General features: G+C 56.8%; 1 protein-coding gene and 1 pseudogene across 7 annotated transcripts in view; both read left to right on the top strand.

Moving 5' to 3' along the window:
• KCP (kielin/chordin-like protein) overlaps positions 1–4,855 on the top strand; it is a 26,636-nt gene extending 21,781 nt beyond the window's left edge. For 3 of the 7 annotated variants that reach the window (XM_023528917.1, XM_023528915.1, XM_023528920.1), the window contains 11 exons: positions 26–105; positions 306–405; positions 895–983; positions 1,320–1,422; positions 1,516–1,653; positions 1,958–2,135; positions 2,217–2,328; positions 2,421–2,522; positions 3,378–3,542; positions 3,988–4,294; positions 4,436–4,855. In XM_023528917.1, coding sequence (XP_023384685.1) covers positions 26–105; positions 306–405; positions 895–983; positions 1,320–1,422; positions 1,516–1,653; positions 1,958–2,135; positions 2,217–2,328; positions 2,421–2,522; positions 3,378–3,542; positions 3,988–4,294; positions 4,436–4,704 — 1,643 coding nt within the window. In that variant the 3' untranslated portion in view covers positions 4,705–4,855. Of the gene's footprint in view, positions 1–25; positions 106–305; positions 406–894; positions 984–1,319; positions 1,423–1,515; positions 1,659–1,957; positions 2,136–2,216; positions 2,329–2,420; positions 2,633–3,132; positions 3,298–3,377; positions 3,543–3,987; positions 4,295–4,435 lie in introns of those variants that run through there. The other 4 variants (XM_023528918.1, XM_023528916.1, XM_023528919.1 and 1 more) reach the window with 4 other exon arrangements.
• On the top strand, positions 2,942–3,061 carry LOC111738041 (annotated as a pseudogene).
• Positions 4,856–10,290: the final 5,435 nt, after the last annotated feature.

Here is a 10,290-nt window from a genome sequence, read left to right as displayed (position 1 = left end):
CCACATCGCATTCTCGCCTCCACAGAGGCCCTGAGTAACTGCACGGAGGACCTGCTGGGGTCTGAGCTGGCCCCGCCAGACCCCTGCTACTCCTGCCAGTGCCAGGTGAGCCCTCCTGCCTTGGGGACTCCCGAAGTCCCCTCTTCTTCCTCCTCTGTGGTCTGTGGCTGACTCCACTCCTGCAGCAGGTCTGGGCTTCCCACTCACTCTGACATTTGCCTGCTTGTCCTGAATGTCACATTCTGCCGAGGCTCTGTACCCTCCCTTCTGTTCTCTACCTATGGTGTTCACATGCCCTTCCACAGGACCTGACCTGGCTCTGCACTCACCGTGCCTGTCCTGAGCTCAGCTGTCCCCCATCAGAGCGCCATTCCCTTCCTGGAAGCTGCTGCCCTGTGTGTCAGGGTAAGTGCCCAGCCTTGGCCTGGACCCTCAGAGCATGAGCCCAGGAAGGAGACAAGAAGGGTGGCATCCATGGGCCAAGTAGGCAGTCCAGGGTCTGCACTCTAAATGCAGGCTTTGTTCTTTTGTAGAAATGGAGGGCTATTCATTGGGGTAGAGGAGAGATCCACGAGGCAGAGGGAGGCAGGGAATGAAGCCTGGATTTTCAGGGCCTGGCTGAGGCTTGTCAGCTGGGATTAACGGGGACTACTGAGCTGGCAGCAGGCTAGAGGAAGGTTCCAGCCTCTGGCTCTTCGGGCTTCCAAAGCCCTTTAGAGTCTCAAGCCCTGCCATCCAGTAGGCCATCTATATGCTGGTTGAAGAAATTAACATCATCAGGGTGCTGATTGAATGAGGAGGGCACCTGCTGCTGTGGGCCTTCAGGGTGACCTCCAGGGAGGTGGGATGCAGCTGGAAGGACCATGCTCTCCCAGCCCCATCTCTTCCCATCAGAATGTGTGGTGGAGGCCGAGGGCCGGAGAGTAGCGGATGGAGAGAGCTGGCGCCACCCCAGCAACGCCTGCATTACTTGTACCTGCCATGTGAGCTGCGGGTGGGAGTGTGGGGGTTGGTGGAGGACCTTATAGGTGGATAAGCGGGGAGCCTCAGGACACTGGTCCAGCAAATATGGAGTCTTTAGGGTAATTAGAGAAGGGCGCCCGCGCTGGGCGAGAAGGGCAGAGGTACCCCGCGCTAGGGCAGAGCTGAGGGTTGGACTTTATCCCCCGCTTCGTCAGGAAGTGGGTGTCCTTGTGGGGCAGGAGCAGAGAGAAAAGGGGCTGCTGCCTCAGACCTTGAGTCAGATGGTCCCCAGAAGTGTGAGACCAGAGACCCCAAGCCCTGCTGGAAGTCCCTAGAGCAAAGACGTCTGTCCTCAGTGGGGCCAAGTGGAGTGCCACCTTGAGGAGTGCCAGGCCCTCTCCTGCCCTCACGGCTGGGCGAAGGTGCTGGAGGCTGGCAGATGCTGCGAGCAATGCCAAGGTGCGCGTCAGGACGATGTGGGGGAGGAGGGGCGAGACTCAGTATGAGGGACTGGCGGCTGATCCTCTCCCCTTCCCTGCAATGTCCCTTCAGCTCCTGCCCAGACGTGCTCGCATCAGGGCCGAGAAGTGGCCTCCGGGGAGGGCTGGGTCGTGGACGCCTGTACCAGCTGCTCTTGTGTGGCTGGCACTGTGCGCTGCCAGAGCCAGCGCTGCCCGCCGATCTCCTGTGGCCCCGTGAGTGCCGCGGTCTAGGGCGGTGGGGTTAGTGGGCATATAGCGCCGCCATCCTGGTGCAACTGAGAGGGCGGGAGGAGGATGGGCTTGGGCCGCGGTAGTAGCCGCGGAGCGGGAAGCGGGAGCCGGGAGCGGGCGGCGGGGGGCCCGGGGGCCTGCAGTTCCTGGAGTGGCCACGAGGTGGTGCCCTGAGTCCGCCTCCAGTGAATCCAGGAGCACGAGCGCTCCTCGGTCCTCAGGAAGGCTCTGGGTGGGGCTCCGCCCGGAGGGCGGCGTGTCTGACCGCGTCTGGGGCTGAGGCCAGGACAAGGCCCCCGCCCTGAATCCCGGCAGCTGCTGTCCCCACTGCCTGCCCCGGCCCGCTTCCTGCATGGCCTTCGGAGACCCTCATTACCGCACTTTCGACGGCCGCCTGCTGCACTTCCAAGGAAGCTGCAGCTACGTGCTGGCCAAGGACTGCCGTGGAGGGGACTTCAGGTGCACAGCTCCCTCTGCCGCCTCCCTAACCCCCTACACCCGTCCTTGCTGACCACTGAACCCGGGCCTCTCACACCACAGCGTGCACGTGACCAACGATGACCGAGGCCGAAGCGGCGTGGCCTGGACACAGGAGGTGACAGTGCTTCTGGGAGACATGGTTGTGCAGCTACTGCAGGGCGGGAAGGTCACGGTGAGCAGAGCTGAGGACCCGGAGAAAGGTGGGTCTCACGCTGTCCACTCGTCTTTCCTGAGATCGCCCCTCCCGCCTCCCTTCTCCTCCAGGTGGATGGACGCCCCGAGACCTTGCCCTTCCTGAAGGAGCGGCTGCTGTACGTGGAGCTGCGGGGACGCACTGTGATCCTGCACGCCCAGCCGGGGCTCCAGGTGCGGCCAGGGCGAGTGTGGCTGGGGAGCCTTGGGCCTGCTCAGGCTTCTGTTATCTGTAGAGAAAGTAAGAATATGAGCTATGTCCCGGGCCAAACGAAGCCAGAGAGGTGAGAGAGTTCTGCTAGATTCTGAGGGGAGGAGAGGAATCAGGGTCAGAGACCTCCAGGTGCACTGAAAGGAGTTCTGAGCCTGGTTTCTAACCTTGACTCAGCCACCAACACACTGGGGCTCTTACGCCAGTACCAGTCCTCTCTGGGCCTCAATTTCCTCATTGGTAAATGGGGGAAGGGTTAATAGGGAGGGGAATGTCAACTAAGGTCTCCTAGGCGGTTCAGGGTTCCTTCCATGTCAAAGTAATTCACTTCCCTGCCCCCAGCAAAAAGCATAATTTGTAAATTCATAAAATAAGATTTGTCGTCTACGTCCATGCCGCCCAGAACACGCCGGATCCCGTCTGATCTCGGAAGCTAAGCAGGGTCGGGCCTGGTTAGTACTTGGATGGGGAGACCACCTAGGAAGACTGGGTGCTATAGGTGAAAAAAAAAGTAAAAATAAGACTTGTCTACACTTACAATCCAGACTCTAATTGTGCTTTGTCCTCTGTAAGGCCCGAATGCCCACGAGATAGTGAATCTCAGGAGAAGGTGCCTTCCTGGGGCTTGTGGGTGGCTCTTCCCAGCTCCCAGAGCATGTGCAGACTTGGCCTTGGTCAGGGCAGCCTGGCTTCCATCCGCCCATTCTCCTCGCCGACACCAGGGGGTGGGCAGACACAGAGAATGCGGCCTGGATGGACCGTGGGCTTCCTGGGGTCCCTATTTTTCCCCACTCCCCAGTCCCAGCCTCTCTGCGCAGGTGCTGTGGGATGGGCAGTCCCAGGTGGAGGTGAACGTGCCAGGTTCCTACCGGGGCCAGATTTGTGGGCTTTGTGGGAACTTCAATGGCTTCGCCCAGGATGATCTGCAGGGCCCCGAGGGGCTGCTCCTGCCCACTGAGGCTGCATTTGGGAATAGCTGGCAGGTGAGTGGTACAGGATCCCGAATGGGAGGTTGGAGAGCGCACAGTTGAGCATGAGCCTCAGAGCAGCCCTCCGGTATGGAAACGGGAGTAGGAGGGTAGACACGAGACAGGCCTTTTGGTTTTCAGGGTGGTCTGGGGGCTTCTTGCCTGCCATGGAGCTAGGGGAGGCAGGATGGCTGAAAAAGTCTCATCATCTGATTCCCCAACCCCTGCTTTGCTACTCACGAGCTGTGTGACCCTGAACAAATTACTTGCCTGCTCTGGGTCTTCGTTTTTGTCCCCAAAATGGGGACAAAGGAAAAGTGGCTGATGCTTCCCTTGCTGTTCTTGTAAGGAGGTTTTTGAGGCTAAAACAAAACGTTGGGTAGAAATTGCTTTGAAGGACAGCACACAAATTTTAGCTGCTAGTAGACGCTGTCACACCAGAGCTACTTTCCTCACCTAGGTCCCAGAGGGGCCAGGACCTGGTCGGCCCTGTTCCAAAGGCCATGAGGTGGATCCGTGCCGGACGGCAGGTTACCGTGCCAGGCGTGACGCCAATGCCCGGTGTGGAGTACTGAAGTCCTCCCCGTTCAGTCGCTGCCACGTTGTGGTGCCACCAGAGCCCTTCTTTGCTGCCTGCGTGTATGACCTGTGTGCCTGTGGCCCTGGCTCCTCAGCCGATGCCTGCCTCTGTGATGCTCTAGAAGCCTATGCCAGCCACTGTCGCCAGGCAGGGGTGACGCCTGCCTGGCGGGGCCCCACACTCTGTGGTGAGGGGGCAATGCCCAGTGTGGGACAGGGAGGGGTGGGTACAGAGGGCTCAGGCCTGGACAGGGGAGGTACGGGGAGGGCCACAAGGGGTGAGCAGAGCAACTGAAACACTGTGACCTTGTCTTCTACTGCACCTGCAGTGGTGGGCTGTCCCCTGGACCGTGGCTTCGTATTCGATGAATGTGGCCCGCCCTGTCCACGTACCTGCTTCAACCAGCACGTCCCTCTGGGAGAGCTGGCGGCCCACTGTGTGAGGCCCTGCGTTCCTGGCTGCCAGTGCCCCGCAGGCCTGGTAGAGCATGAAGCCCACTGCATCCCACCTGAGGCCTGCCCCCCAGTCCTACTCACTGGAACCCAGCCACCCAGCACTGTGCCCAGCCCCAGGCGGGAGCCCCAGGGGGCATCCTGATCCAGGACGGCACCGACCAGGACTCATCATCCCCTTGGAGAGCAGCTTCCAACCTCACCACAGCTCCTGGGCACTGAGAGCCTGGGCCTGCGTCTCACAAAGACCCCGGCTGTGTTGAGTCAGAAGCAGTAAACTTGGGGCCTGCCCTGAGGCCACTGTGTGTGTGTGCTTCCTACTAGGGTGGTGACATGAGCTGCTGGAACATGGAGACTAGAGGTCAATGTCCCCAGAGTCAAAGCGGTAGCAGCTGTGGGGATTCAGCCCTAGACCTTGCTCACTCCTTGTGCCTGCATTCTGCACTGCCCCCACCTGCCACACCCTGATGCTGCCCTGCAGTAGGCAGAAGCAGGACCCGGGTGTCCTGGTCCCAGCCCTGTGTAAACATATAGCCGGCATGGCCCTTGGCCCTCATATGGGACCCGCTGTGGATCCAGGTGGAATCCTGCAGGGGCTGAGGTGCATGGAAGACGAGGCTCAGTTCCTACAGGACATACTTTTTCTTCTTGGTTTGGGGTATACCAAGTACTCGGTGGCCTCTATGGCGACTCTGAGAGCTAGTGACACAGGGACCCCATGCCTGGGGTGGGGACCAGGACCTTGATGAAATATGGACACATGTGCATGTGTACACACACACCCCAGAAACCCAGATAAACACGTACGGCACGTGTGCACAGCTGCTTGCATTCACAGCCACACCTACCCCTGATGGGTATGTGGGCAGGGGACACACATGCAACTTTCGAAGAAATCCTTGTAGGGGAAAGAACATGGGTTTGAAATAGAAAAACTATTTATTTGAAAAGAAAGCTCTCTTTTTAAAAAGAACTCTAATTTGAGTTCTTTTTGCCACCTACCAGCTGTGCAACCTTGGTGTGTTAGAGACCTAGGCTAAAAGATCAAGGGGGACCGTATTCTCATTGCTGGGTCCCTAATATTTCAACAGGAGTAAAGGGAGAGTGTTGGGCTGAACTGAGATCATCTGCCTGCTTGCTCTGCCCGCTTCTGCTGAGGCTGCTCTCTGGGGACCAGAGAGGGGAGCTGGCTCCCTTCTCTCACTGAGCCGCAGGCAGGCGAGGCTGCGAAGATCAGAGACCATCTCATGTTTTCATTCCCTCCTCTAGTTAGGATTTATACAGACTGTCCTCATTGAATGTATCTTGGGTATTGCAAGGAATAAGCAGAGTGACCCACGAATAGCGCCCTGCATGTGGGCAGCTTGGAGCCAGCATTAGGGAGCACTTGCCATTGTCCTGCCTGTTATGGCTCGCACTCAGAGACCATTTTGCCAGGGCCTGTTTGTCACAGCCATTCATCTCCAGATGAGGGAGACGGTGCCTCACGTTAGTTAAGGCAGCTTTCTCTCTGAGGCCCAGCTTTCTGATCTGTAAAATGAGGATGAGAATGATAGCACCTACTTCACAGAGTTGCTGTGAGGAAGGTCACATATACGGAGCATTCGTGCCCTAGTCAGCTCCTGGAGGCTGCTGCCCACACTGGGCATATTATATGCCCATATAATGCATCTTCGTATGTGTGTATACATATGTAGATGTAAAACCGATACTCATTCGGAACTGCAGACAAACATGCACACACCTCTCTGGCTGGATCACACTCCTAACCCTACACTCCTACACTGCCACCCCATGGCCAAGAAATTCTTTTCGGAGTCAGGCCAGAGTCTCTATAAAACTTGGCTGGGGTCCAGGCCCTGGCTCAGATGTCAGGGTCCTGCATTATTGAGCTCAGGAGCTTTGTCTCCTCCTTGCTCCTGTGCTCAGCTCCTAGTCCTCCTCTCTCCAGTCTCCAGTGGTGCGGGGAGAGCAGGGAGGGGACACCTGTTCCAGCTCCCCACTCCATGGCACAGACAGGCGCACCTGGGGGCCGATGGCTCCCTTGTAGCCCCAAACAGGCCTTGGCTCTGTACCAGCACCTCTTCCGGTGCCCTGCAGGCCTGGGCCAGCTCCAGGCTGCACTGCGACAGGTGAGGCAGGCAGGCCACTGTCTTCAAGGGGGCAGGCTCTCCGTGGGGCCTGAGTCCACCCTGCCTCCTCAGGTGCAAGATGGCCGGGCCTGTCCCTCAGGTCTGGAGTTGCTCACTGTCCTCCTGGAGATGGAACGGAGCCGGCGGGCCCAGGAGCAGGTAGGGGCCGGCTGGGGGTGTAGCAGAGGGCAGGGTGGGTACACGCTCACATCCTGGCACCCCATCTTTTTTCAGCTCCTGTGGGACTTGGAGCTGCTGACTGGGGCAGGGCTGGACCTCTTCTGGCCTCCCTGGGCCCAGTTCTGCTGTCCGAGGGACCAGATCTGGTGTGCATGGGGACAGCGCAATGAGCCCCGTGGTAGGACAAGTGGGGGCTCTGAGCAGCTGATGAAGGGGGTGAGCGGGGGCTTGGCTGAGGCAGGGGGTTCCATGTGACGTCAGAGTAATCATAGTGGTGCAGGAAGTGGAAAGAGTGTGGGCTCTGGAGACAGGCGGATCTGTTTCAGATCTCGATTCCGATGCTCTGCATGGACTGGGAGCCTCTATTTCTTCAAGCTACAAACTGGGGAAGTTAACACAACTTTCTCAGAGGGCTGCTGGGAAGACCTGAGAACTCATCCACATAAAGCTTGAGCATTGTGCCTGAAGCACAGGACCTGCTCCTTCTCTGCAGGCTGTTACCATCCCACAGTTAACTATTATCTTGGTCAGATCCACTGTGGTGATACCTAGAAGTCTTTAGACATGGCTGCAGCGGGGGAGGAAAGCAGGCCTGGCAGAGCCCCCCGAGGGCAGAGGTGCTGATGTGCTAAGTGCCCCTGAGATGAGACGCTGAGCAGCCCCGGCCACAGGCTTCTCCCTCCAGGGCTAGTGACTGGCCTGACCTGTGCCTCCAGTCCCAGCCCAGCCACCAACTGCCGAGGCACCTTGGGCAGGTTGGCAGCCCTCTCTGGACTGAGGCATCCTCAGCTGTAGCAGGAGGGCGTGTCACGTGATGACCGTTAAGGAAATGTCCAGCCAACACCGTCGGCCAGGACTGCAGGCTCATCTGAAGGCTTGGCTGGGCAGGAGAGACCCCTTTCCAAGCTTCCTCACCTAGAGGGGAAGGGGAAGGCATCACCCAAGGGCACGGATGCCAGGACCAGGGGTCCCTGAGGGCCGTCTTAGAGGCTGCCTACCACACTGGGAGTTGCTGCCCTCAGGACTAGGCCAGACCCCTAACCCTTCCAGAGTTCCAGGCTGTGCCCATCACCCCAGGCTGGGGACTGCCTGAGCCAGAACCATCAGCTCCCAGATGGGTGAGTTTTTCCCCCAGGGAACTCTGTCTACTCTGTGTTGCCTCACAAAGCAACCAAACGCTGGCCCCCTTTCTGGTCTCCTTCCACAGCCCTGGCCAACACCTTCTCACACCCCAGGCTCCTCCGGGGCTCTTACTCATTTGCACCCATATGGCTGCCCCACAACCCCTGGAAAGGGCACCCCCCAGGATCCAGTGGTGGGTGCAGGGGCTGGAGCAGGCTGCCCTGGACTGAGTCTGAGTGTTGGGTGGGAAGGCTCAGCAGCCTGCTGGCAGTGAGGACTGCTCCCACTTCCAGAGCCCAGATGCAAGAGGTGCATCCGAGGCAGCCTTTGCACTCCTGCAGGGGGCAGGCGGCGGACCCATCGTCAGTCCCAGACCCGAGCGAAGCCAGGAGTGACGGAGGCCGAAGGTGGGAGAACGCTGGCATGCCTGCAGAGCCCACACCTGGTATGTCGACAGGAGGAATCTGCAGCCAGGACAGCAGGAGTCCCTGGGCCGGGGTGGCCAGACTAGATTGGGAAGTCCTCACCCCGAGTCTCAGGATTCCAGTTCAGTCCTCACTCATTCTTCGTCTCATACGTTTTTATCGGGTGCTGGGGTGCCCAGGGGCTACAGGTAGGTTTTATTTTATATGCCTTTTCCCTGATTGGTAGCCGCTGTCTCAGGCACTGTGTCCAGGAAGATTCTGAAGCCAGGCTGAGAGGCTGGAAATGACCGTCCGTGGCTGACCAGAGGAGGAGGGAATGGAACAGCAGCTCTCGGCTGCCTATTGGCCACCCTTATGCCAGGCACTGGGGATACACAGAGCACAAGAGAGTCTTGGCCCGGTCACTGGGTCCTCATCCTTGAGGAGACCGCAGCCTAGTGAAAGAGTGTGACAATAAACAAATGATTAGAATCCAGTGGGATAGATGCTGTGAGCCTTGGAAGTGTAATTTAAATGAAACAGACTCTCGAAGGATTTGTTAAACCATAAACCCAGCAAGGTCATAAGCTTTTATTGGTTCCATCATGCATCTGAGAGAGGAGGAAAGTGCCAATGATTATTTTCTGATTGGAAGAGAAATTTTTACAAGTATATTCTCTTTGAAATACAGATAGATCAATTACAACATTATTACCAGAGACATAAGTGATCAGTAAGACAAAAGACGAGAATTACAGACGAAGGAGGCTAGGGGTTATGTTCACAGTTCACGGCAATAATTTCTAAAGGCTCAGGAATCTTATCAGACCCCTTTGTTCAGAAACTCCTCAAAAGACAGATTTATTTTCACAGAACATACTCATTTTGTTAGTTATGAATATTCACATATCCATATTGCATAAACATAGAATGTTCTTCTGAAAGTTCTTAATTTAAGACCTTATGAAATCAAGTTATTTCAACGAGTTTTATAGATGCTGAGTGACTCTCCCTCCTCCACAGCTGCAAGGGAGCAGCGACATTTCATCTCTTTTTTTAGATTTCTTTGGTTAATTATGAAGACTTGCAGTTTTGAGGCCTGGCCCTGGCCTAAAATTTCACTTCTTGAATTTCATTTGATGGTGCTGTCAGAAACCAAGAAAGAGCTAAAGAGGATTTTTTTTTTTTTTGGCTTTTGCTTAATAATAATAAAGTAAGGTGCACATAGGTTTCCTTATGGGCCCGGATGGGCACACCAGGACAAAGTGGGGGTGTTTTTATGAGGCCCTTCCTGCTCCAGGTGGAGGGAGAGGGTATGCCAGTTCCCGTGAGGTGGTCTGCCTTGGATGGAAGGATAAGGAAGATGGGGTTGGCTGTTGGCAGACAAACCTGGCAAGCAGGCACTTAGTAGGCTTTGTAAATAAAGGTAGATCATGAACTGAAGTTCAAACACCAGTTCTCAGGCAACTCACCGCTCCCCCACCCCCACCCCTCGCCCTGGCTATGTGCCAGGGACTCCCTAGGCTTCTTGGTTCCAGTTCAGGTAGAATGAATGTGAGGAGCTGAGACATGAGCAGAGGGCTCCCAACATCAATCTTTCTCCCTCAGGTTGCCTACCAGAGCTGAACCCCACCTCCAGCAGTAGCTTTGGGGAACCAGAAAGCTCAGAGTTCAAGGTGAAGTGGTCAAAGGGTCCTGGGCAAGGGCCCTCTCAGACTGTGGACAGCAGGGGTGGGGTCAGCCTCAGAGGAGGCTACTGGGGTGAGGTGGGGCCACCTCTTGTGGTCAAATGGAAGAAGGGACCATCGCTGATGCACCTTTTACACTACGTAACATGGGTTTAACAAATTCAGGAATCAGGCAAGGGGCGTAATGGAAGCGAGATCCAGCTGG

The sequence above is a fragment of the Pteropus vampyrus genome, unplaced genomic scaffold, assembly GCF_000151845.1.
Source record: "Pteropus vampyrus isolate Shadow unplaced genomic scaffold, Pvam_2.0 Scaffold33, whole genome shotgun sequence".
Taxonomy (NCBI): Eukaryota; Metazoa; Chordata; class Mammalia; order Chiroptera; family Pteropodidae; genus Pteropus; species Pteropus vampyrus.
Note: the sequence above shows the minus strand (reverse complement) of the source record. Positions and strands in the feature narration are given on the sequence as shown.